The following is a 25,858-nucleotide window of genomic DNA, read 5'->3' on the forward strand; positions in this document are numbered from 1 at the left end:
CCCCTTTGAACAACTCACATCCAGACAGCTAAGGATATGTGCTCTCACAGCAGCAGCTAACCCCCGCAGCATCCTCCAGAGCCAGGGAAGGTTCAGGAGTAAAAGTCAGGGAGACAGTGGGACAAACTGATGTGAAGCATGAGGACATAGAACGTGCACAGAGTTTGTGAATGTCCTGCAGGAATCATATATTACATTACAGATCACTGTGTGTGCACTGTTCTTAAAATAGGGGTTATAAAAAGTATGGTTTGACATTTATTAAGGACCTGCTCATAGTCACGTGCATTGCAGCTGTTGAATTATTGAGGTTTTTACCAAACTGGAAAATATGGCTCTTCTTGCTACCTTGGTTGCTCACCGCTGGCCTAGGACATCGTAAGTGGTGGCTGGAGAAAACAAGCAAAGGATTATGTTCAGACAACCCTCGCTGGTCTGTTTCATAGTAGCCAACACAGGAGATTTAGGAAAGAATAGATATCAAGTAGCCACATAACTGACAGTGATCACTCTTTCATGGGAGCTATGGATCCTCAGGTGCCTGACAGGGCCTCTCCTTGAAACACGAATTCTGTTACAGTGAAAACAGATGTCTAGGTGTGACAGGAGGCTGTGGACCATGACTGAAAACCAGTCTCTTCTTCCTCCTGCACTTCTTGTCCTCTTCAGCTTCTTGACAGGCAAGCTCAAAATGCAGGGGACCATTGTGTAGTAGTTCTCTCCATTTTGAGCACTCCTGGGTGGGTATCACCCCCATGTCAATGTCAGTATCGCACTCCTTTAAGTCTTTCAGTAAGTCCTTGCTTACTGAATGCTTCCATTTTCCTCCTACATTACATTATCTTCTTTCAGCTGAGGGAACAAGACCTGTTTTTGGGAGCTGATGTTCTAACATTTGGACAATGTGATCAGTCCTGTGAAGCTGCAGAAGGATGATCATTGCTGTGATACTGGTGGTTTTTATCTCTTCCAGAACACTAATGTTGGTGTGTTTGTTTGCTATTTGAAATTCAAGATCTTATGAAGGCAGTGTTGGTGATACCTCTCAAAGACTTTCAAGTGATGTCTGTAGGTTGTCCAGTTTGCAGACCCATACAGCAATGTTGGGAGACTAATGGCTTGATAAACAAGATGCTTGGTGTCTGTTCTAATGTCATCTTCAAAAAATCCTGTGGTGTAAATGAGCAACAGCTGCCCTGGCACGGCTGCCCTGGCACAGCTTAGATGCTGTTGGATTTCTACATCAATATCTGCCTCAGGTGAGAGATGACTTCCAAGGTAGAGGAAATGTTCAGTATTCTCCAGTGCTTAGATGTAGCATGTGGTACCTCAGTCACAGAGGGTTCATGGAGCAGGTTGGTCTTCTTAATGTTGAGCATGAGACCAAGGCAGTTGTAAGCATCAGCAAACACATCCAGGATAGTTTGAAGATCTTTCTCAGTAGGCAACAGCTGCATTGTCATCAGCATACTGAAGTTCCAAGATAGATGTGGTAGAAATCTTGCTCAGCTTTCAGTCTGCTAAGCCTGAACAGCTTTCCTTCTATTCTGTACATGATTTCAACATTAGCTGGGAGCTTCCCAGCAATTAGGTAAAGAATGCTAGCCATTGTGGCACAGATTTATCCCTAAATCAGTCTGGAGCCTAACCCTGCCGCACAGAAAAGACCGAATGGTAGGTAGGGAAAGGTAAACCACACCATCTCTGGAAGTTCACCACCTAGTTATTAATATATCCTTCAGGGAGTGGGCAGTTAGTTCTTTAAACTGGTTCCTGTTTTCATTCTAATATTGCCATATTAATAACATGCAAAAGTTAGATCACTTACCACTCTGGTGTTGGCTATCTCAATAGACTGGGGCCAAGTCAATAATACCAAGAAAAACTTCCCATAAAGAAATGCATGTGCTAAAAAAAGTGATCCAGGAAGATCATTGTGACTCTCTATTGAACTGGTGCCCAAACATGGTGCTAAGTAGAGTGGCCCTCCTTCACCTCAGTTGTTTGCAGCAGCCCCATGGCCCATTGGGGTTCCACCTGCAGCCCCACTGCACCCTCTATCCCCCACATCTCTTGTGCACTGGGGCACCAGAGCCCTGCACTTACCTGGTCCTTCCCCTCCTTTCCAGCACTTTTAGTACATGTGAATCACCTGATTTGTGCTGCATCCCTGCTCTTCTCACTCACTTCCAGAGCTGGAACAGCTATGAACAGCTGACTCATGGCATTCCAGCTCTGGGAGGGTGGAGCAGAAACAGCATGCAAAGTAGGTGATTTCTGTGCTCCAAAGGTGCTGGGTGGGAGCAGGAGTAGCAAAGAGGTGCAGGCTCTGGTGCCTTGGTACGCAAAAGGGTCCAGGGGCCACAGGTGGAGCACTAATGGGCTGCACGCAGCCCACAGGCTGGTTACCCACCTCTGGGCTGGGGAGCATTGGTGGTGTAGGATGGGACCATCCTTCAGCTGTGATATAACACTGATGCCCTGCCCCAAACTGTCCTGTCCATAGGATGATTCAGGGTGGCCACCCCAGGCCCTGAACTTTGGGAGGCCCCACAGCATCCACCTCAACTCTCCTATGGCCAGAGGGGACCTGAAGGATTGTGAGGGATTGGGGTAGGGTGGCCGGGTCCAGAGTGGCCAGGCAATCTGCTTGGTTCTACCATACTGCCCTCTCCCAGCCTGCTGCGGTCTGTTTTACTGTGGTGGCAGGAATCATGCATACATATACACTCATCCCTCGCTATACAAGCACAATTTGTTCACAAATTTCTGCTTGTAGGTGAAAACTCATAAAAGTGACATTAAATTCCCATTAAAATATATGTAAAAGTCTCCAATTCATTCCAAGTGCTTGTAACTTGACATAAACCATTGAGTTTAGGTACTTTTCTGATGTATTTGAATAGTTTGGCACCAGAAATAGGATGTAATATATGTATGTAGAGCAGGGATACATGGGTCCCATTAGATTTGTTAGAAGGTCACCAGCTGGGCAGTTCCTAGCTGCACGTGGCTGTTAAAGGAGCCATTTGCAGTTTCTTAACACTGCTGCCTCAGGCAGGTATCAATAGAGATGGCTGCTGGAGATGGCAGCTATCACTATCACTAGGAATAGCAATTACCTTATGCCTAGGTGCTGAAACCTTAACACGAGAGTTAATTGGTTTTATTGACTGTTACCGTCTGGGAGCAGGAGGGCTGGGGGAGCCACCCAGCCGAGTAGCCACTGCGAAGAGTCTGCAGGAATAGGAGTGTCTAAGGCTGGGGCTGTTTAGGGATGCAGGGGGGCCTAAGACTGGGGGAGGTTTGGGGCTGCAGGCAGGGGTGTATGGCTGGAGGCAGTTTGGGGCTGCAGAGAGAGTCTAAGGCTGGGGGTGGTTTGCGGCTCCAGGGGGGTGCAAAACTGGTGGCAGTTTGGGGCTGCTGAGGGGCTCTAAGGCTGGGGGTGGTTTGGGGCTGCTGGGGGGAGTTTAAGGATAGGGACAGTTGTGGGGGGGTGTTAAAACCTGGCCAAGGGTGAGGTCTGCAGAGTGGATGGGGGGACTAATACAGTAAACCCTTGAGTTACCCAGGGGTTGTTCCTGCACCCCCTGCATAACTTGAATTTTCCTGCAAGGGGAGGGGAGCCAGGAACCACCAGGGCTGGTCAGTTTCCTGGCTCCCAGAGTGGCAGGCTGGTTCCAGTCTCCCCATGGCTTGGGGGACCTGGAAACCGACCAGCTCATGGCTGGTCAGTTTCATGTTTCTGCCAGCCCAGGGAAGGGAACCAGGCCAAGAGCCTTCTCCCTCTCTTCCCCCAGCCGCAGGCCTGTCAAACAGCTGCACGTTTGAGGGAAGGGAGTGAGAAGGCTCCAGCCGCGGCGCTGCAGGTCTCTCCGGCCCTGGCCAGGGACCCCATGGATGGCTCCGCTCCAGTCACGGGACTGCGGGTTTCCCTGCCCCCAGGGCCAGTGACCCCACGGCTAGCTCATATAAGTGGAGGAAGTTCACTCATTTAGTGAACAACGGTTGGGTATGTAAGTCCCTCGTTTTAGCAAGTACTCACAAGTAAAGTACTCGTTAGATGAGGGATGAGTGTACATATCTCATAGAGCTGGAAGGAACCTTAAGAGGTCATGGAGCAAAGTGCTCCTTTGTTTCCTGATGCCACAGGGAAGCAGGGCACAGCAGACCAGGAGATGGTGGCAGGTTGGAGTGAGCAGGCTGCCTGGCTGCTTGTGATCCAGCTGCCATGCTGAATGCAGGGGCAGGGGGAGTGAAACCCCACTGCTGCATTGTGCTAGGCGGCTTTAATTTCCCAAGTTGCATTGCTTGACGGAGGGGGCAAAGGGCCAGAGCAGAGGCAGGACATAGGAGAGCAATGGTGGGGCTTGGAGAAGAGGTGGGTGCAGGGCAGAGCATAGAGAGTGAGGGTGTGGCCTGCTGTAAATTTGTTGCCCTGAGCATGTATAATAAAGTGCCCCAGACACTTTTCTAGGAAGGGAACTAGAACAAGTTTTGTGATCTAATTTAAATTTTTATGAATCCTTAAACTTTCCTATCACATTCTTCAGATATCAAAACAAAAAAGCAGTCAAGTAGCACTTTAAAGACTAACAAAATAATTTATTAGGTGAGCTTTCGTGGGACAGACCAACTTCTTTAGACCAACAGATCACCTAATTATTTTGTTAGTCTTTAAAGTGCTACTTGACTGTTTTTTTGTTTGATAGTATATAGCCTAGCACGGCTTTCTCTCTCTTCTCTTAGGGCTTGTCTATACAACCGCCCTACTTCGAAGGAGGAGTAAAGGGACTTCGAAGTTGCCCAGGCACTTTGAAGTACCGGTGAGTTAGCTGTGGCTACACGCAAGCTGGCACTTGGAAGTTTAACACTTTGAAGTTGTCATGGGGGAGAATTAGCTTAATTAGCACAGCACTTCATTAATAATCTCCCGACACCCTACTTACCATCCTCCCTTCAAAGTAGGGAGGTAGTGTAGACAAGCCCTTAGTGCCTTACATTATACTGCTAAACAGCGGCCGTGTTCCACACTAGAGGCAGATGCATTTCAAGGATGGATGACACAATTCTGGTGTACATTTAACATTTCACTTTCTTCAGTGTCTTTGGGACAAAAGACAATTTAAATAACAACAATACATTGCATTTGCTTGGTGCTTATGCACAATACAGATATTAATCTGATCCTCATGCTAGGCCTGTGAGGTAAGCATCAGTTCCATTTTGCAGATGGAAAGTTGACAGAATGGCTCATATTCATCACTGCTAACTCCAGAGAAGTGTGAAAGCTTAGTTTAAGAAACTTCAGTAGGGCCACACACCAAATAAGAGGTTATTGGAACTGAGACCACTGTGTAGCATGTTGTCCATAGCGTTGGTTTCTTGTACCTCCCCTAAGTATTTAGACTGTTAAGCTCCTGGAGCTGGGGACCAGCTTTTTGTTCTTGTTTGTAGAGCACCTAGCACAATGGTCTTTAAAATGCTATGGTTATACACTGCACTGTGCCAGCCTCTCTCCTGCTCTACATATTTGTGGAACATTATTAAAAATAAAGATAATTAGGGATTACATTTTCCCTGTAGCAGCAGCAGATTTTTGTCAAACCAAACCATAGATCTCTTCTGGCAGACCTTTTTCAGTGTCTGAGTTTAAACTTCAGGCAGCAGAGCTGGAGGCACATGCGACTGGTTTTTTTTTTTTTTAAATCACAACTCAGTCATTTTTGTAAACCCCTGTCTACTAGAAAGAAATAGGATTCACCTATGTCTCAACAGGGCATTACAGCAGCTTATGGAACCAGCTGTTGTAGATCCTGCTTGCTACCATGCAGCCTGAGACATGACAAAGACTGCTGCTCTGCCAGCCACTCTTTGTCTCTCCTGAGATGTAATGGGATTTCACATGCAAGATATTCACATGCTCAGAGCTTCCAAGACAGAAGATCCACCATGAACGCAGCTGCTTTTCTATCTTGCTCCAAGACCTCTATAAACCCCTTTATCTTTTCCAGCATTTAGACGTCCCCACTAGAAGAGCAATCACGCCAGCCAAGCTAGGTGGGAGCTGGTACATGGAAGCCAGTACTAGTTTTTGGAAGTAATAAGGCAGCTTTCCAAAATGCAGGCAAGTGAAAAATAACGAAGAATCCCTGAGCCTCTGACTTTTCAAAATCATGTTACTCAAAATCCTGTTTATATTGTCTCTCTAAGACCTGGATTACTTTTCAGAAGGCAGAGTGGAAAACTGCTTTTATCATCTCTCTGGACAGGACTGGGTACCCTATGATCCCAGTGGTTGAAAATAGAGATTAAAGTGGAAGGCCATCCCCAGAATGCCATAATACATACAGCAAGAATGAGATGCCCACACAGCAGTCTCACACTAGGGATGAGAGTAATGCTGCAAAAGGTGCTAGCAGCCACATAATTATACCTTACAATGTAGGCGGATAGAGGGGGAAGGTGGGAGAGGTATATTTAGCAAACCATTTCCTGGTGGTTGTTCTGCTGTCTGAAAAGCTGGGAGTTTCAAACAAACTTTTAGGCAAATAAAATCTGGCCCTCTGAAATGGATGAAAAGTTTCATACAAAATGTGTAACGGCAGTATGACCAAAGCAGCAACATATACTGAAAAGGTGTGGTCTGGGAGTACTTCAGAAGGATGGAAACAACAAAGGGGACCTGTAGGATGAGAAGCAGGGAACACTGTAACAGGGGATGCATTAGATTGTTCAAGTCTGCCAAGGGAGCAGGTAGAGGTTGAATCATCTCATGCTGCCCTGGAGGGACTGTGATGGACCAGTCTTACACAGGTTGCCCTGAGACGGACAAGACATCTGTGCTCTATCTACGATGCCAATGCATCATTGCATCTGGTTTCACATAACACATTACAAGGAGACAGGAAGGATGTCTCTATACCACTCTCTGTGAGCAAGCTGCTGCATGCAGGACAGGATGCTTGCGGTCAGCTAGGTCCAGAGACCATTGCACCATAACATTATTACTGCACTGGTTGCCAGAAACTGGTGCACAATTTCAGCATGTTTTCTAAAATGTATAAGACATTTTCTTCTACTGGTATAAGACAAGAAGGGGGCAGGAGAAGGAGATTTTCTGACCACTGGACAGCCCCAGAATGAGAACCTACAACACCCCAGCTTTCCTACAGTATAACAGTGAGCAGCTACAGTAAGTGCAACATCTCAGGCTCTTTGGTACACTGCAGCACTAGAGAGGGCAAGCCTTGCTGCTGCAAATGCTGGCCATTGTCCAGTTCACTTTTACTTTGACTCCAGGGCCCATTGTTAAAAAAAAAGATATCCAGGAAGGAAGCTCTAGCACTGGAGTGATTTAAAATGGCATTAGACAAAGTAATGGAGAACCTGGTGTACGAGTTAATCCCAAAGGAAGCTCGGGTAGGAGGTAAGAGGGTGCTCTTTTTCAAGATTCCCTTCCTAATGATCAAGTGTCTATTTCAGGTGTGTGTCGCCATTGTCAGTACAAGGAGGCTGGCGACTGGCTGAGCAATGGAAACTCATCTGCAGAGGACAACCCAGCAGGTTGGGGAAGGAGGGAGTCGTTGCTCTTGCTGCCAAACTCCTACCTGCTCCATGGTGGCAGAACTTCAGTTTTCTGCACTCTCCATGTATAAATTTTTCACCAGCACTACATAAAGTTCATTTCAAATTAATTTTCCACTTGCCTGCACTGAAGTTCTCTTTGTCGGGGAAGGATTGCCAGGAGAATCCCTCTGATGCCCATCAATCCCAATTCATTATCATAGCATCAGATGGGGGGGTTGGGAGAAGTTCAGTTGCCACATAAGGCACTGAGAGGATACACCTGCTCCAGGGTTTCACTGACCGCTACACTGAACTTCCAACAAGCTGCCCTGACTCAGTACTGACTGTGGAGTTTGGTCACTCTGGCAACAGCAGTGAATCTTGCAACTCAAATAGTTAGCAAGGAAAGGAAAGCAGAGGTGCTGGAAAATTTGTACAGCAGGAATGCTGAGAGTCACTGAACCAAACTGTAAATCCTGTCTCTCACAGAAACCACTTCCAGCCACGGGGCGCAGGAACACTCTAAGTACCCTGAGCTCCAGCACGTATGAGAAAAAGTGTGGAGAAACACAAGTCAGCACATTGACATGCAGACTGGGAAGCAGGCACTCTGGCTTCAAGCCCTAGCTCTGTACATCCTGTGTACGCTGTGATAGTTCTCTCAAATGCTGTGGTCATGGTTTCCCATGAGACCACAAGAGAAATATTTAGCAGCTGTGAAGATTAACTCATTTGTGTCTAATGCATTTTGAGATCTTTGTGACATAGAAGAGCTAAAATACAACAACCCTCCTGGCAAGAACGTCATATGGAAGAGAACACACATGTACCGCCGCTCAGCCACACAACTGTCAGCACAATGCCCCAGCTGCTAGCCACCCCGATTTCATACAGAGCAACTGCAAAATCAGGGCCATTTTGTTTATACACACACACTGCAGATAACACAGGCTTTCTGCTAACATATACAGATGAGAGAGAGAGCCTGACAGTTTCTGTGAGGGTATTTATGAGCAGTGTCCCAAAGGATATCAAGATGAACTTGCTTCCCGTAAGAAGACCCATGTGTTTGCACTTGAACATGCTCCTCCCAATCTATGGGGCAACATGAATTTTAAAATAAAAAATTGGATGAGGCAGAGGGTGATTTGCAAAGCCTCCTGCTCATGGAAGCATTTAGCATTTGTTGCAATGGTCACCATTCTTCCAGCCCTGATTCAGGGCTCCTCATCACCCCTCCCCTGCATAGATAAGTACTGAACGGGGAAAATAAAATGTAAACATTTCCCTCCAGGCCTGCTGGACATCACTGGGTTCCATGGAATCATGTCTGTGGGTAGGTGAAGATGAAAGCCACTATCCTCCTACCCATCTCCATCCTTCAGAATTTTGGTCTCTGTACCACTGTGACCCAAGCACATCTGCCCATCTCACCTTGAGTCTGGCAACACTACCAGTGCATGAGGAAAATGTAGCTCCCCTACCACTCACCAAGCACACAAAGGTCACAGTATTGTCAGTCTGTAGTCTGAATGTAAACAGGAACAGCCAGCATTGTGCATGACACATCTGTGCCAGTCTGCAACTCTGCCAGGGCAAGACTAGATGTGATGCTGCTGGGCTGACTGGGGACGACAAGGTCTGAATCTGCAGCTGCTGACCCACCAACTACGATGGACAGGACTGCGTCTGACTCCCGAAATGGTTCTTTGTTGGGGCCACTCTCCTGGGGGTTCTCCCCCTCTGCACTGTCCTTCAGCTCTGCCAGGGTCAGCTGGCTGGGAAGAGAAAGGCCCCCCTTCCGTCGAGCTCCCCGCTTCTTCTGGGTCTTTCTGATCTGCAACTGTTTGTCCTTGGGTGAGTTCAGCCGGCACTTGTGGTCCTTCATGTACTTCTGACGTGTGAAGCCCTTGCTGCAGGTGGGGCAGCGGTACTTGTAGTTTCCAGTGTGTGAGCGCTGATGTTCTACCATGTGGGCCCTCCGACTAAAGGACTTGTTACAGTACTGGCACTTGTGGATCTTCATCCCTATGTCAAACACAATAAGAGAAAGAGGTTAGTTACCAGACCCCAGGGGGTGGGGAGGGAGGAGGAATGGACTCATACTGCAGTGGAGCTCGACAGTTACACCTGCTCTTCAAAGCGAAGGCATTTTTAAATTATTACTTGGTAAAAACAAGACAGAAATCCCCACCCAAAACTCTCAAAACATTTCTGGTGCTGTTTTACTGCTTAAACCCATCAACTCCCCAAGAGGTCAGATTTCTTCATTTTTGATTTTTAAAAAATTACACATTAGCAGAGTGTGTGTGTGGCAGGTAGGAGCCTGAAGTGATTTGGAACCCTAACTTCAGGGTTTATCATAAGGACAGCATTGTCCTTACCTCTAAAGGGAGTTCTTAAAAGCTAAGCAATGTACCATGAAAGCAATTTCAGGAGAACACAGTGAAAAGTGGAACGCGTGCTCTTTCACTTCTAGTTTAGAAACTATAAAAACAGTGAACTGGTTTTTTAAAACTCCCTAATTTCATTGAAGGTACAAAGTGATGGCCCCCATCAACTGCATCTTGAGTGCTTACTCCTTCCAGCTGCTCCATTCAGGGCTCTGGACCTGACAGAGACAGGAGGAGAGATCTACAGTTGTGCTACTTGTCAGAAAAAAATTGCAGAGCCCTCACGGAGCTTGTTTCTAGGAGTGTGGCTGTGGAACTCAGACAAATGCTCATCGGAATCCCAAGAGATTACTTTTGACATGGGCCATTGTTGGGTACAAGGCAGAAGGGGCATTCTGGCTATGCGTATGCAAATGAGCACACCTCATATCCTGGTTCTGCTTCAGAATTCCAGTATCCCAACGTGGCCACATTATTATTTACACAGCCTCAAATAGGCATGGATTTTAGAACTGCAAACTGTGAGGGCTGGGGATTGGACTTGATGACCTCTTGAGGTCCCCCTGTTCTAGTGTTCTCTGAACGAGAGCACTTCCAGGTAGGCCCACAGTAGCAGACAGAGAAATCCCAAAGCCAGGGGCTGTTTGCAGAGCCAGTGAGTGACACTATTAATTTTATTGCACCGGAAGATCTTTATATTAGACTGCAGAAAATCTGCTGTGGGAAACGATGGACCTGTCATCACTTAAGTACTAGCTGGGCAAAGCAGGAGAGTATTCCTGAGGGAGGAACCCTGCAGTGTGAGGGGAAAGGAGCAGGTTGATTAATTCCAGGACAACGTACTTAGTGGATAGAATCAATGTAAACAAGTGGTAACCAGCAACAGGGCAAAAAGGGTGAGATTCTTATTAATCACAGCTGTAAGTGGGGGTGGGTAGTAATCCGCTCACTTGAGAGTTCTTAGGCATCTTACCCCTACGGCTGCTCTACTTGGAAAATAAAGCCAAAAGATGCATGCTGGCCTCTGGCCTAACAGCACTTAGGCTGAACTGAAGCAGCAGTTTCACTCACAGCTATGGGCAAGCAGGGGTAAACCCACAGTCTCACTTACCTGAATGGGAGAGTATATGAGCTTTCAGCTTGTCTGGCCTGTTGAACTCCTTGTTACAGCCGGTGTGGCTTCTGTAAGAAAAAAATCCCAGTAACCAGCCTGAATCAGCTGTGGGGGAGGGAGGACAGAAGGAAGTACACACATTAGCTCTTAGGCACAATCTCTTACCACCTCCATGCCAGGGACAGCTCTGAGTACATCCACTGGGTGCCACGACAGGGCCCCGCAGTTTCAGCCTCCTGACTGTGGTACAAGGTGAGTGCACTGCAAGGTGGATGCACATGGCTTCCACTGGAAAGTCACATGGCCCACTCACAGAGTGAGACTGACAGGGCTTCAAAGCAGCCGCCTGCAGGAGGTGTTGCAAACTGACTGGGATGGGACAGGAGTGGAGAGAAGTCATGTGAATTGAGGCCAGGGAAGAAAGACAAGGCTATGCCAACAGCCGTTCTCTTGTACGTGAAACATGCCCATTGGTGCTGGGATGTGCACAGGCCTATGGCTGGAGTTCTGGCCCCAGCGTTACTAAGGCTCTGAGTCCATCTTGGTCCATATTACCTGGGAGATAGGCTCTCTCTCGGTATCGAGTGTCATGTGCTAGTAACTGATACCATTTTAATTACCGTTCAGGGCATGGGACTCCTCCAGTCCATGCAGTGAGCATACCTATTCCCCACATTCCAGCCAGACACCCCGCACCCCAGGGACCTGGAACAGGTATTGAGAGGCTCTACATTTTTTAAACAGGGCTGTTGTGAGCAAGACAGGAGAAATCATTCTTCTGCTCCACTCAGCGCTCATTAGGCCTCATTTGGAGTGTTGTGTCCAGTTCTGGGCACCACATTTCAAGAAAAATAGGAGAAATTGGAGAAGGCCCAAAGAAGAGTAACAAGAATGATTAAAGGTCTAGAGAACATGAGCTTTGAGGGACAACTGAAAGAACTGGGCTTGTTTAGTTTAGAAAAGAGAAGATTGACAGGGGACATGATAGTGGTTTACAAGTACATAAAAAGGTGTTACAAGGAGAAGCAAGAAAAAATGTTCTCCTTGGCCTCAGGATAGGACAAGGAGCAATGGGCTTCAACTACAGCAAGTAAGGTTTTGGTTGCACATCAGGAAAAACTTCCTACCTGTCTGGGTGGTTAAGCACTGGGATAAATTGCCTGGAGAGCTTGTGGAATCTCCATCACTGGAGATATTTAGGAGCAGGTTAGTCAGTCACCTATTGGGGTGGTCTAGATGGTGTTTGGTCCTGCAGTGAGGGAAGGGTATTGGATTCGATGATCTCTTGAGGTCCCTCCCAGTTCTAGTGTTCTAGGATTGTATGCTCCAAAACAGAAGATGCTTTCAGAGAATGCACTGCCAGCTAAAGGCATTAGACGGTTCCCCAAGGTCTCAATCTAAATAGAGAGCCAGGGGCAGCTTGCCCTCCCTGTCCTGCCAAGACAGTGTAGCCCTGGGTGTTGCAGGCCATATCCCAGATAAAGGTTTAAAGGAGTACTGAAGTAGAACTAAGAAACCTTCCCAAGTGCCTCATGCAGTAGACAACAATGCCTTTGAGGGCAGAGCACATGGGATTTCTACATATCCAGGCACACACCTTCAGATGAAGGGACTTTGGCAAGCCAGTGACAGGAACTGGGATGGAACACGGGACTTGCTGGTTCCCAGCTCCCTGCTTGTAATCAGTAGCGCATGGAGCCTCCCTAGAAAACAGTGGGTGGATTGGTAACACATGACATGGGCTGTCCATGCACTCTGAAAACCTATAATAGCCCTTTCCCTGGTCAGACAGAGGGAGACCTTCCTTCTCAAAGACCAGTGGGTTCTCAGGACCAGACAAAGGCAACTCTGTGTCTGGCTGCCAGGGACCACTTGGTACATACGAGAAGGGACATTTGTACTTCTTGAAGGGCTCGTGGATCAGCATGTGTCGCTTCAGCTTATCTTTCCGGTTGAAGGCTGCGTCGCACACAGAGCACTTAAAGGGCTTTTCACCTGCGCAGGACAGGACAGAAACACACGGTCAGGGACGTGCAGGCTGCATATGGCTCCACAGCTTCTCATTGCTCCAATAAACCTCCACATGACCCCCAGCATCAGTCTCCGCTCCACTGCTCTGTGACGTCCCCTGCTTTCCCTACAAGTTGGGTTACCCCTGTTGGCTCAGGGACTTTATGGCCTTTCCTGTAGCTAAGTCTCTTCCAGTAGCAAAAGGATGGCCTGCTGCTGATGGAGCCAAGCGTACTTCCTCCTTGCTGGGGCTGACAAGTGTGCCCAGCCCCAGACGAGGAGACTGCAGGAGATCACCTCTGGCCAGAGGACTCAGGGTAGGAGACACCATAGACTACGATGAATCTCCATTTCCCTCCCCAAAGGGCATGTCCACCTGCCACTGCTGAAGACAGCCCAGCTTATCCAACCTGCCAGCATCACTTGCTCCTCATGCTGACTGGACAAGCAGAGGAATCACAGGAAAACACCATCGTTCAGTCCAATCAAAACAGAGGTAAGCCTGAGGCGGCAAATCACCTCCAGCCTGCCCCCATGTAGCAGTGCTCCCCAGACAGAGCCCCCAGGGCCAAGCATGATTAGGTGTGTTCCGATTCTGAAGGGCAGGAAGGCCCAAATTATGAGCAAAGGAAGTTGTGACATCTTCCCACTCCCACAACTACCTCTGCAAGTCCTCCCTGAAAGGTCCCATGTCAGCAACACTCTCACTGGCCACTAGGTAGATGGCCACAGTGCCCGCTGAGCGCTCCTCACTAGGTCAGCACAGCTAGCCCCAGCAAGCCTGAGAAGGGACGGGGCCAACTGTGCTGCACTCCTGTAGCCCAGCCAGTGCCGACAGGAGATGGCCAAGCTGGCCTAACAGCTGACGCTATCTCAGCAGCATAGCATTACTCTGAGAAGCATCTGGTACCAGAGGGTGTGTAATACATAACTTACACTGGCTGGACTGGAGTGGAATCAGAAGAGCACCCAGTGCTGATCCGTGCTAAATCCTATCCAGGCAGCTCTGCCCCTGGGGGGATTGCCCAGAGAGAGAAAGGCGGCCCAAAGCAGTGGAGAGGACACAAAAGGAAGCATGTACCTGAGTGGATATGGGCATGCAGCTTGAGGTAGTGCTCCCGGCGGAAGAACTTCTTACAGATCTGGCACTTGAACTTGCCCCCTCCTCCGTGTGTAGGCAGGTGTCGTCGCAGGTACCGCTCACAGGGGAACACCTGTGAACATTGAAAAGGAGGGTACTGTACAGGATGGCCCACCACAGACAGCCTGGTTCTGTGGCAGAGCCCCATTAAGAAGATTGAAGGTTGTCAGTGCAAACAATGAATGGTGCCCTGAAGAAATGCGTGACCAGACTGAGCGTAGAATTAATCCCTCCTGGGCTAGGGGCCAGGCCAGCAGCTCACAGAGACCCAGAGCCAGCTGGGAACACTCTTAGGGCGTGCAAGCACGTGCAAGGGGTGAGGGATTTTTACCTAGAGAGGTGTTCTACTGCCCTCAGTAACAAAATCCTATAGTGAGGCTCTCTGCTCAGGAGAGAAGCTTAGAAGACGCTTGTAGAACTTCATGAGGAGGACATAACTGCAGCTTTGAAACCGTTTCAGGTGCTAAAGCAGCACAGGTTGCTACCTCTGCACATAGCTTGTATAACAAGAAGGAAACGTCAGAGACACATGCACTCTAACCACTTCCTGGAGGTAGGATGGAGACCAGTGGTGGGAGAAGCCCATTGCACATTGGACTAACAGTACTGTGCATTCCTCCCTCCCCATACTGGTCGTAAGTTTCCAAAGCACTTGTCCATGAAAGGGCGACGTTTGCCACGTCGACATTAACAACACTTCATTTCACACAGGAGGAAGCTAAAACACACTGGTCCAATAATTTGCTGACGACAGTGCCACCAGTTCGCTCGAGAGCTGGGCAGAGAACTCTGAACTCCCAGCACCCAGTGCTGTGCTCTGACCACTATGTTACACTGCCTCCGTACAGAAGCAATCTTAGTAATGCTCAAACACAGAAGCAAAAACCAGCTTCCCAACTACAGTGCTTTCTTAGAGCAGGAGACAGGCTGCTGTCCCCGCAAGTTGGGAAGTCCCCCACAATCAATGGGAGGAGAGAATAAACAACCCGACCAGTAGGTGTAAAAATCAACATGCTTAGCCTAACACAGCTGTACCCTTGCACAGGGAGCGCCTGTCTCTCTGGGGGACTAGACAACATGTAAAGAGATATGGGTTACTAACCATGGAGGGAGTGCATTGCCCCTTCCTGAGCTACCTCAATACAAAGTGGTCACTTCGCTGAGACTGTTCCTCCCCCCACTGCAGGATTTTCACCTCCTTAGCTATAAAAAAGGAGCCAGGGTCCATACTTTCATCTAGATTGTCAAACACAATGTGTTAGAATTCAACGCCTGCAATTCTGCCCCTCAACCCCGAACATCCCCAGCCAAAGGCTGCCCGCTGTCCAGCTCCAGTCATGCTATCAGGACATGTCTTTACAGCTTCCATCCAAAACAAGAAAGGCAACAGTGGGACTGGCACACAGAGAGTTATCTGGATGGGAGACAAGTAATGGGGTAGCAAAGTGGGAGGCTACAAGACGTGTTAGCAAGGCTGGGGCTCTCCATACTTCCTGTAGGCAGCGTGTGCCCAGTAGTTCCATGAGAGAACAAGCTCATGGTCACAATGGGGGCTGAAGTAGTAGTCAAGGAAACACCAAAACCACCCCAAGGCTGGCCTTGCTCCTCTTGGCATCCCTGATTCTGGGAGGTGAAGCAACCCACCCTGATGCCCAATGTTCCTGTTCTGTAAAAGGGCCAGATCCTGTCAGAATAACTGGTCTCAGGGTGCTCAGCACTCTGTGGGACTGGGGCTGAGGAGAGGGAATGGCAGGAAATTGTAGAACATTTATCGATTAGTGAATGGGGCGCTGGAGGGAGGACAGACTCGGCGCTAGAGACAAAGGAGCCAGAGGCCAGAACACTCCCTCCACCCGTTTTGAGACGTTCCAGTGGACTTGCCAGGATGTAATGAGGTAGGAAGGGAGAGAAAAGGGAGACACATTCCCCACCTCCTTCAGAAGCGCAAACATCTCAGCAGGGACAATCTCTGTAAAAAGCCCCACCCACCTTCTGGCAGTGAGGGCAGGGGAAGTTGTGTGTTGCCGTCTGCAGATGGTATTCCAATGCTTCTGGGGTGGAGTATTTATTTACACACTTGACACACCTGAATGAGGAGAGAGAGGCAGGAATGTGAGCATGGACCATCCTTTACACTCAGACCTCACTCCTTGCAGACAGTGATTCACCACGTACCTCCTCTCTTCCGGTTTCCCCAATGTTTTTAAAAACAGTAACAAACTGCAGTGTTCAGAGAACAGAACTAACCTTCCCCACCCAACCCCAGGAGTTTGCAAACCCAGATGTTCACTTAATGGCCTCTGCTAATTTACAAACCCTTTCCCTAGGCAGTTACAATACAGAACGTGGGAGTGAGGGAACTGAACCCTAACGGAGCCCAGCCAGCTCAGAAAATTGCTCCTCTCTTAACTCCCGATGAATCCCAGCCTCTCTACAAGTGCAAGGACTAGCAATTACAAGCCTTTCTCAGGAGCAGCAGTCACTTCATAAAACAGCACGTAATCCAGGAGCATCTCCCAGGTGTGTCACAGGAAGTCACTGTGCTCCTTAATCTACTTGCAGTCTCCCCCATCAGCAGCTCCCTAGCACTTACACAGAGAAAAACCGAGTCTTCTCTGCAGCCTGAGCTGAGAGCCAGCTGCCTTCTAGCTCAAACCGTAGCAGCTCCCGCACTAGGCTCCAGAGGTCCCAGGTTTGAGCCCACCTGTGTGACTCGCATGCTTAGTAACCACTGTTCTGATTGCTACCATACTTGTACACGGCCACCTCCTTCTTGGGACTGTGCTGGGGCAGCAGGCTGTGGGAGTACTGGTGGACACCCAGTTCATACAGGGAGGGGAAGTCCTTGCTGCACAGGTGGCAGCGATAGCTCAGCTCCTCCTGGTGGTTCTTGATATGTTCTAGAAAGGACTCCAGCTTCTGGAATGTCTGAGCACAGCTTTTCACCACACACTTGTACACCTGGAGGAAGAGGCAGGCAGAATTACTAGAGTGATATGCATTGGCCAGTGTGATTCCTCTGCCAGCAGCCAGAGTACACTCCATAGGACTCAGAGCCAGGACTTCTGTATGCTGTCGCAGGCTCCAATCCTGCCTCCTTCAGCAAGCCAGTGACTCAGGAGTTCAGATTTCACCCAAGATCACTATGAATAATGCTCCTAAATCACCAAGGCTCTTTTCAATACCCCACCTTGAACCTCAGCTTTCTCCCTCTGTAACAAGGGAGTGGTGACATTTACTTACTCCTTGGCCTGGGAAGGGGGCGGCTGGGGGGAGGTGTTACTTAAATCAGTGCACGATCCATGAATTAAAGAGAGCAGAGTAGATTCCAGAGCCACAAACAGCAGTCAGGTGCCTAATCCTCTCTGACTTCCACAGGCATCTGGGGCCCCTACCTTCCCCCGTCCCTTTGAATATCTCTCCCCCTTGATACATGGTTAAATTATTATTGTTACTCATCTTGTCCTCTCTCCCTGGACCTATGGCTTTGCCCCTATTTTGAACAGTGCTAAATTAGCCTGGCTGTCTTTACACACAACAGCAGCAACTTCAGATGCCACAGTGTCTCTTTGTACCACCAGCTGCCGGCTATGCACCATCAGTTAAAGGAGCAGCACTCCCAAAGCAGCACCCATTTGTCAACCCCTGTCTGAAGCCAGCAGCAGGCGCACACACCATTGGTAAATGTGCTAACTTCCTTGAGCTGAGAGGTTCTTAGATGTGGTGGTAAAAGATTTTCTCCTATGTATTTTAGAAACTGTCTGTCTGTCCATCCGTGAGTGTGTTTGTTCAAGAACTCCTCCTAAATGGTAGGTTCACCAAATCTGGTATGCAGCTGCCTCTTATCACAGCTTTAAGCTAGGTAAGGGGTTGGCTGTGCCAGAACAATGGGATGTACCTGGAATGTGGGTGTTTCACAAAAGGGAAAGGAAGGGGTCTGGCTGGAGGGACAGGTATACTGCAGAATGCCCCGGGGGCCAGCAATGGGCCAGAGATGGGAACCAGGACTGCTCGAACCCTACTGGCCCAGAAGGAGTGCAGAAAGGGAAAGCTGTCTATTCTATATTTCAGAGGGTTTGTCTGTCTGTCTGTTACCCAGCCAAGGGACATAAACCCCTCCCTCACCCATGCCTGCTGGAGTTGCAGGGGCTATGAAAGGTGCTTCTCACCTGGCCTCAAGCTGCTGCAGTGAGAGAGGGTTGGGGATGTCCCCTCTGCCCTGGGGCACCAGCATACTGAACCCTTCACATCCCCAGCTCCTGTCAACCTCCCTCTGTGAAGTCGGCCCAGTACGTCGATTGCAGATACGTCAGTTCTAGCTACGCAACTGCCATAGCTAGAATTACGTATCTGCAATTGACTTACCTGCCTAGTGTAGACCAACCCTTAGAGTAATGGAAATAAAATCACATGGCTCCATAGGCAGCTACTCCACAACTCGACAGTCGCTGATCATGTTAATCATATTCTGGATTTGATCTTTCCAGCTCTCCCTGGGTGTCAACTAGCCCACTTTTTGGTTGACTCTTCCAGGCAACACAGCAGGGCTGGGGCACAGCTGGCAGTTGCTCTTTTCCAATCCAGACCAAGACAAGGAGGGCGAAGAAGCACAATGGGGAAGGTTTAATTATAACAGAGCCACAGACGCACTATAAAGACAGGCATCTCTGGGTGCTGGGAAGAGCCGGCCTCAGAATCCACCATATTCATTCCACATCTCCCTGACCCTCACCACTCAGAGCCTAAGTAACATCTCGGTCTGATTACCAATGCAGGCCCCCCAAGCACGAGCGTCCACATGTCACTCACCTGCTCATTCTTGTGCTGCGTCATGTGTGATTTGAGCTGGAAGTAGGTGTTGAACTTGCTGGAGCAGAACTGGCACTGGTAAGAACTATCAATCAGGACAACCTGCTTGGCTTCCAGTTTGCCAACCTCACTCTCTTCCGAGGGGGCCATGGCCTGAGGCTGCGGGGGAGAGTTTCTGGAGGCCTGGCTTAAGCCTGGAGGAATAGGCAGAGGCAAACACAGAAAGACAAATCGAAGCATCCCAAGGTCAGTTGCTGAACAGCTCTGACAACTGACCAAGGCTGTGTGACCCCAGTTTTGATCCTTGGGCCAGCCTCCTGGTCCCATCCCAGGTGCCAATTCTGCAGGCTAGACAACTCCATTCCCCTGACCTTTCCTTGGCAGCTGATTATCAAGGGCCCCAATTACTCCAGCTGCCCTTCCATGATCCACTGTTCTTACCTGTCATGCTTGTAGCTATGTGCCTGCCATCTCACTGAACAGAAAGCTCAGCAGGTCCCTGACAATCTAAGGCCACAGTCGTGCCTCCTTCAACACTTGCTCAGTGCAGGAGATGAGAGGCATCAGCAAAGCCAGTTATGCATCCCTGATTCAGTTGCTGCCTCACTTCAGTGTACTTCAGACAAGCCCCTAGACATCTGTAACTTATGGGATCATACACACTCATTGAGAACCAGCAGAGTGGAGTCATGCTCCACCCCACCCTCCATGCCACGCTTTGGGGGCAGTTGGTATAAGCATCAGCTTCACCACCGGACACCGTAGCACGAGAATTCTGAACTGGCCTGCTTACAGTGACCATATGGCCCACTTTGGCCAGGGCACTCGCTTTTCTAAGCCCTGTCCTCACCTTTTTGACCTAAGTGGGTGGGTGTCTTGTGTGCTCTTGCCAAATTGATCAAATGGGACAAATAGACATTTTGGGCAGAAAAGCGAGGTGAGGAAGAACACATCAACAACAGTGATGCCAGCCCCTTGCAGGGAGAAGGGCAGGGCTCAGGCAGAGGGCAGCAGGGTTCAAGAAAGCAGCAACACCAGCTCTTGCCCTGTGCAGGGGACAGACAGGGCTTGGGCAAACAGTGGAGCCAGCCCCATACGGGAGGCGGGAGGCAGCTTAGGGGAGCAAAGTGAGCCAGTCCCATGTGGTGTTCTGTTTTATCTTTGGGAGCTACAGTCCCTGTAGGCCTGTTAGACCAAACTTCAGCACCCTGAGCAAAGCAGAATGGCCAGAGCACACAGGTTGCATTAATCTATTAGAGGCTGCTAAAGGCTCAGTCTCTAGAAGGTGGGAGCACTGGTGCTAACGCTAGAGGACATTAACATGGGAGAGACCTGGGTGGGAAGGAGCTGGGAAAATGAGGAGCATTCAGAGATCCTGGAACTGATATTCCATCTTCTAGAATGGCAGCACACCTGTGTTCTCCTCGTCCTCCTGCTGGTTGGGGTTCAATGCCATGACCTGCACAGTGATGGAATTGCGTGAGATGGTGCACCCAAGCCCTGGCGGCCACACCTTATGGGTCTGCATGTGCTTCTTCACATTGGACTTCTGCGCAAAGGCTCGGCCACACACGATGCACTGGAATGGTTTCTCACCTGTGTGGCTGCAGGGCAGATGGCAGCGCATCAGGGACACCGCAAGACAAGAGCTGATGGTCTGCAAGCATGGATCACAAGGGGCAGCTGTCCTATGAGTGAACTAAGAATCTTGCTAGCCCCTGGGCATCTTCAGCAAAAGGCTGGAAACATGATCAAATGGCACAATGGATTTTGTGGGCCAGCAGGAGAAACAGGAGTAATTTGGGGCATGGGGAGCGGGGAGCAGCTGTGCAATGGAGTCTGAACATTCATCATGTTTTTCTGCACTGACCCAACAAGTCACTTAACCATTTTTGTTTGACTTAGAATAAAACCCCTTTCTTCTGCTTCAGCATAAGGTGGATCTCGTCTTGTGTCCTCACTCTGCTTTCAGCCTGGCAAGAGGAGAACCCTGTTTTTTTCATCTCTCTCTTTCCCCCACCCCAAATTACAGAGATGGAGATCCTTCCACTCTCCCTTCCTGTTCCAGGCCCAGAAACTACTTCTGATGCTAGATGGTCACCACAAACAGGGCCTCAGGATGGACTTGGCATTTAAAGGACTCCTACTCGCTGCTCATCAGGCTATTACATCTTTGCTCAGAGGCTGAGCCTAGAACTTCCTCTTCAGGCATCACTCTGGATTTTCACTCCCACCGGTGGGCGGGGGGGCAGCTGAGAAGATGAAGGTGCTCAGGCATCCGGACAACAGGAACCACTGAGGTTATCATCAGCCACTGAGCAAAGAGGACTCCAAAACCAGCTTGCACACAAGAAAATGCAATGACAGCTCACACTTCATATACAGTCAGCAACCTCCCCACTCAGCCATCCCCTTGGCATCTGGGTTAGCATCTCAATATTACCTTCTGATGTGCTGCTGCAAGTCAAAGTTCTTGGTGAAGGCCTTGTCACAATACGTGCACTTCAGTTTGGGAGACTTCGGTTTCCCTGAAACAGACATGCATAATAAGAATTAGCTCCCTCCACTTCAGTTGCACTGAAGACCAAAGAACATTTGGTGGGATAGGACACACCACAAAACAAGAGCTTGTCCCAGAGGACAATACAGATGCCAGTCCTACTGTATGTGCTCATTATGGAGGATTACAGAATAGTACAGACAGATGGCAATATGACAGCTTAGGTGTGTCTATGTTTCAAAGTGCTATCAGTCCTGGTCTGAGTAAAGTATTTTTGTGTAGCAGGGTAAGAGTACATTGCTATGTGTTTGCTAACAAGGCCTCAAGTGCTTCCTGTTTAAAAGTGCAATGCAGTGGAGGCACAATGGGCTAGGGGACTGAGCAGGCAGGCTGTAAGGAGACCTACCTTCTTGCAGCCCACTGTCGTTTTTGGAATGCTTATTTTTGGCAGTCGAGGTGGAATCAAAACTGGCCACGTTTCCTCCTGCCACATTGGTCAAAGGAGCAACAGTGCTAGCGCTTTTGGATTTGAAGCTCTGCTTCCCGGGGCTGTACACTGGAGGGGAGGGATACACAGGACTTTCCACACACTGGCTTGGCACCTGGAATAATGCAGTCACCAGTGAGAACATGCTTGCTAATTCCATGCCAAGTGCAACCCCCTCTGCCCCGTCACTTCTGATGAAGCAAGATACACATGTCTAACTGGAGAAGTGGCCATACCAGATCATTAGTCCGCTTAGTACAGCTCCTGCCTAACTTGGCCAAGCAGTCAATGGTTATTAACAAGACCCAGACACCAAAGTACAAACTTTCATAACCAAGAGCTAGCTAGTCCCCACTTAACCCCTGGATCTGCATTTCTGCTCTCCAGAGCTGATCACTGTCAGCCTGGTCTGGAAAGCTCTATCTCCTGTTACCAAACCCAAGGACGCTCTGCTGAACAGGTTCGTTACACACCCTAAGGCTGTGGCAACACTTGGCCAAAATTTCGAAGGGGCCATGCTAATGGCCAAATCGGAGAATACTAATGAGCTGCTGAAATGAATATTCAGCGCTTCATTAGCATGCTGCCAGCCGTGGCACTTCGAAAGTGCCACGTTTTGATCGCACACGGCTCGGCTACATGGGGGCCCTTTTCGAAAGGACCCCGCAGACTTCGAAATCTCCTTATTCCTATCAGCTGAAAAGGGTCCTGTGTAGCCAAGCCGTGTGCAATCGAAAGGTGGCACTTTTGAAATGCTGTGGCTGGCAGCATGCTAATGAGGCGCTGAATATTTATTTCAGCACCTCATTAGTATTCTCCAATTCGGCCATTAGCATGGCCCTTTTGAAATTTTGGCCAAGCGTGGCCACAGCTTAACAGTGTTACTGGAGCAGTGAAGGGGGCTGTTAGCAAAGCAAACTGAGCCATCAGCATGGACTAACAGTCTGAGGCCTTTGCGAAGACATGCCCTGCAAAAATAACATCAGTGACTCACCTCTATTTACCAGCACATCAACAGAAAAGGGCATCTGGAGAAGTTCGTCAAGCCCTCTCCGACTGGGTAGTCTCCAGGCCCACTTCTAGATGCTGCCACCATTTCACCTGAGAGACTATTTAGCTACCTGATGAATCTCACTGGTGGGTTTTTTTTTTTGATCTTCAGATGAACCTTCCCTGTGCAGAGTTTCACCCCACTGCTCCCAGCTTGATACCTTTGTGAGGTTCTTTGTTGCCAGCTCACATCCCTTCCAATACTCGCAGGCAGTTACAGATCCCTCCTTAATCACCTCTACGTGTGGTCAGCTCTTCTACTCTGACCTCTTATATCAAACTCTCCAGCCCCTTAGTCTTTTCACATGCTCCCTGGATTCCCTTCAGCTTGTTGGCATCTTTCCTATCATTACTGTCCTGCAGAGGAAATGCCCTGTGATTACGAGACAACCTAACACATCTTTGCTTGACTCTCATTTCTATGACAAACTACATTTCTAATCCATCTGACTCATAGGTCGCATCTTCTCCCCAGCTTGTGCAAGAGGCTTGCAGGAGTCTTAAGTGTCAGACAGCAGAGCAGCCTCTGAGGGCTGACCCCTGGCCATGGCTGCAGTACAAGGCCAGGGACACGGCTTTACCTCTATGGGCGGATAGGGCTGCATTCCCAGTGTCTGCATCTCCACTGTTCCATTTCCTGCTATGGGAGCCGGTGTGCTGTACACTTCTACACCCCGGCTGCTGCTGGTGCTGGGCTGTCCTGGTGCTCCCAGGGTCTGAGCAGAAGGAGGTGGTGGCTGAGGTGGGGGCGGCGGTGGTGGAGGTGGGGGCTGGGAAAGGTACCCAGTTCCAGTGTGCATACTCAAACTACTCTGAAAGCAGGAACAAGAGACAGACAGCGAAAGCACTGAAAATGCAGGATGGGCCCAGCAACCTCCAGCTGGAGCTGCAGAAGCCTCACTTGTGACATCATTTATGATTCATTGTCAGATCAGCAGGCAAACCACACTCTGGGCAAAACACACTTTTAGAACACAGATTCGAGCACCTGACTAAACACAGTAGCTAATCTCTAAGGAAAGAAAGAGCAATCCAACCACCTTTGTACCATGCAGGAATCAGACGGGGTATGCAGCAGCTCAAAATACTGCCACATTTCCCCGTCAATAGTCATCTTAGACACAAGAATCCAAGCATTTGCTTCATTTTCTTTGTAGCCCTCCAGGGTACAAGAAAAATCCTCAGAATATGAAGGGGTTAATGAGTGCAGGAACACTTGCCTAAGTCTGCAAAGAGCATTAAACAACAGTTCAGAGAGAGGTGTACCACTGATTTCCCTGCTCGTTACATGGTGCCTGATGGTTACACTGCAACATACATATTATTTCACAAGGAATCACAGCACACAATTAAGAAGCAGTCTCAGAGGGCTAGCCATGTTACTCTGTAGCTTCATGAAAAACAAAACAAAACAAAGCAAAAACAAAGCAAAACACCCAAGCAGTTCTATAGCACACTCACTTCATCAGATTCTGGAGCAAAAATGAGGAAATGGGGTAGGGGTAGGGCGGCAAAGAAAAGATGAAAAAAGCAAAAGAAAAATGGGGGGGGGAGTCATCCCATTAATAGGACCTCTGGAAGAGTAAATTAAGTGATGTGGGATGGTGCCATTCCTGTGAATATCAAAGGTGGTGAAATTGTCCTTGTAATGTGTCAGACAGTTGAGATCCCTGTTAAGCCCCAGGTTAAATGGATCAAACTTGTAGCTGAATTCCAATTCAGATGTTTCACTCTGTAATCTGGTGGTAAAATCCCTTTGTAAGAAGACTTTGTTTTATATATATGTATCTCTTATAAGGTCCATTATTGTATATCCTGCCAGATTAAAGTGTTCCCCTAAAGGTTTATGTGTATTCTGATACCTGATGTCTCATTTATGCCCATTTATCCTTTGGCACAGAGACCGTCCATTTTGTCCAACGTACATGACAGAGGGGCATTGCTGGCATATATCGCATTAGTGGATGTGCAGGTGTATGAGCCCCGATGGCGTGGGCTGACATGGTGTAGGTTCGGTGATGGTGTCTCTAGCACAGATATGTGGACAGAGCTGGCAATGCGGTTTGTTGCAGGGATAGGTTCCAGGTCTAGTAGGGTGACCATATTTCCCTATGCCAAATACACGGACACTTGGTAAACTTGCTCAGATTGCAGGGAGTTCAAGGGAAACCAATCAGATCTATGCAGTACAAATGTTCAAAATCACATTCTTTACTGTAGCCCTGCCTGGGGGAGGAGCTCCCCAGCTGCGGAAGGTGGCTGCCCCACAGGGAATTCCCTGGCTCCGTGGGCGGCTGGCCTGAAGCGCTGCAGGGATGGAGCTACCTCTCTGCAGTGGTCTCCCTGACTGGAGGGGCACCAGGTCCCCTGAAAGTCTTAAAGAAGGAGTGAGTGGGGGGGCACACACTACCTCCCTCCCCGCCCCAACATATCCTGCCTTATCGTATGGCAGGGCCCCAAGTTCCCTGCACACCTGGCCAGTCAGTATGTGTTGCACATGCTCTCCAGCCAGCACCTGGTATTTGCAACTGCGGCTGCACTGACGTGGTGGGCAGGTCAGATCAGTGGGGGGTGAATATGGGACAATTAGCCCTTTTGATACAATAAGTCGGGATGCCTTCTCGACACCTGAAATACGGGACTGCCCCGGCAAAAACGGGACAGATGGTCACTGCAGGGGCTAGTGTTTTTGTGGGCTGTTATAGCTGTTAGACAATGAAGAAGCAAGAAGGATTGCATTACAAATTGCAGCATGATTTGCTATGAGATGCAGTCTGAGGGCAGA

At 49.0% G+C, this 25,858-nt stretch overlaps 1 protein-coding gene across 5 annotated transcripts in view; it reads right to left on the reverse strand.

Annotated features, from left to right (window-relative positions):
• Positions 1-4,759: 4,759 nt before the first annotated feature.
• The window catches only part of ZNF341 (zinc finger protein 341), a 30,649-nt gene continuing 9,550 nt past the window's right edge, over positions 4,760-25,858 (reverse strand). For 2 of the 5 annotated variants that reach the window (XM_075012235.1, XM_075012238.1), the window contains 11 exons: positions 23,655-23,885; positions 21,943-22,138; positions 21,480-21,564; positions 20,450-20,640; positions 19,037-19,230; positions 16,980-17,188; positions 16,217-16,313; positions 14,168-14,300; positions 12,960-13,071; positions 11,074-11,144; positions 4,760-9,597 (listed from right to left, as the gene is read on the reverse strand). In XM_075012235.1, coding sequence (XP_074868336.1) covers positions 9,086-9,597; positions 11,074-11,144; positions 12,960-13,071; positions 14,168-14,300; positions 16,217-16,313; positions 16,980-17,188; positions 19,037-19,230; positions 20,450-20,640; positions 21,480-21,564; positions 21,943-22,138; positions 23,655-23,885 — 2,031 coding nt within the window. In that variant the 3' untranslated portion in view covers positions 4,760-9,085. Of the gene's footprint in view, positions 9,598-11,073; positions 11,145-12,673; positions 12,780-12,959; positions 13,072-14,167; positions 14,301-16,216; positions 16,314-16,979; positions 17,189-19,036; positions 19,231-20,449; positions 20,641-21,479; positions 21,565-21,942; positions 22,139-23,654; positions 23,886-25,858 lie in introns of all 5 variants that reach the window. The other 3 variants (XR_012647955.1, XM_075012237.1, XM_075012236.1) reach the window with 3 other exon arrangements.

This window comes from Carettochelys insculpta, chromosome 17 (assembly GCF_033958435.1).
Source record: "Carettochelys insculpta isolate YL-2023 chromosome 17, ASM3395843v1, whole genome shotgun sequence".
NCBI classification, from domain to species: Eukaryota; Metazoa; Chordata; order Testudines; family Carettochelyidae; genus Carettochelys; species Carettochelys insculpta.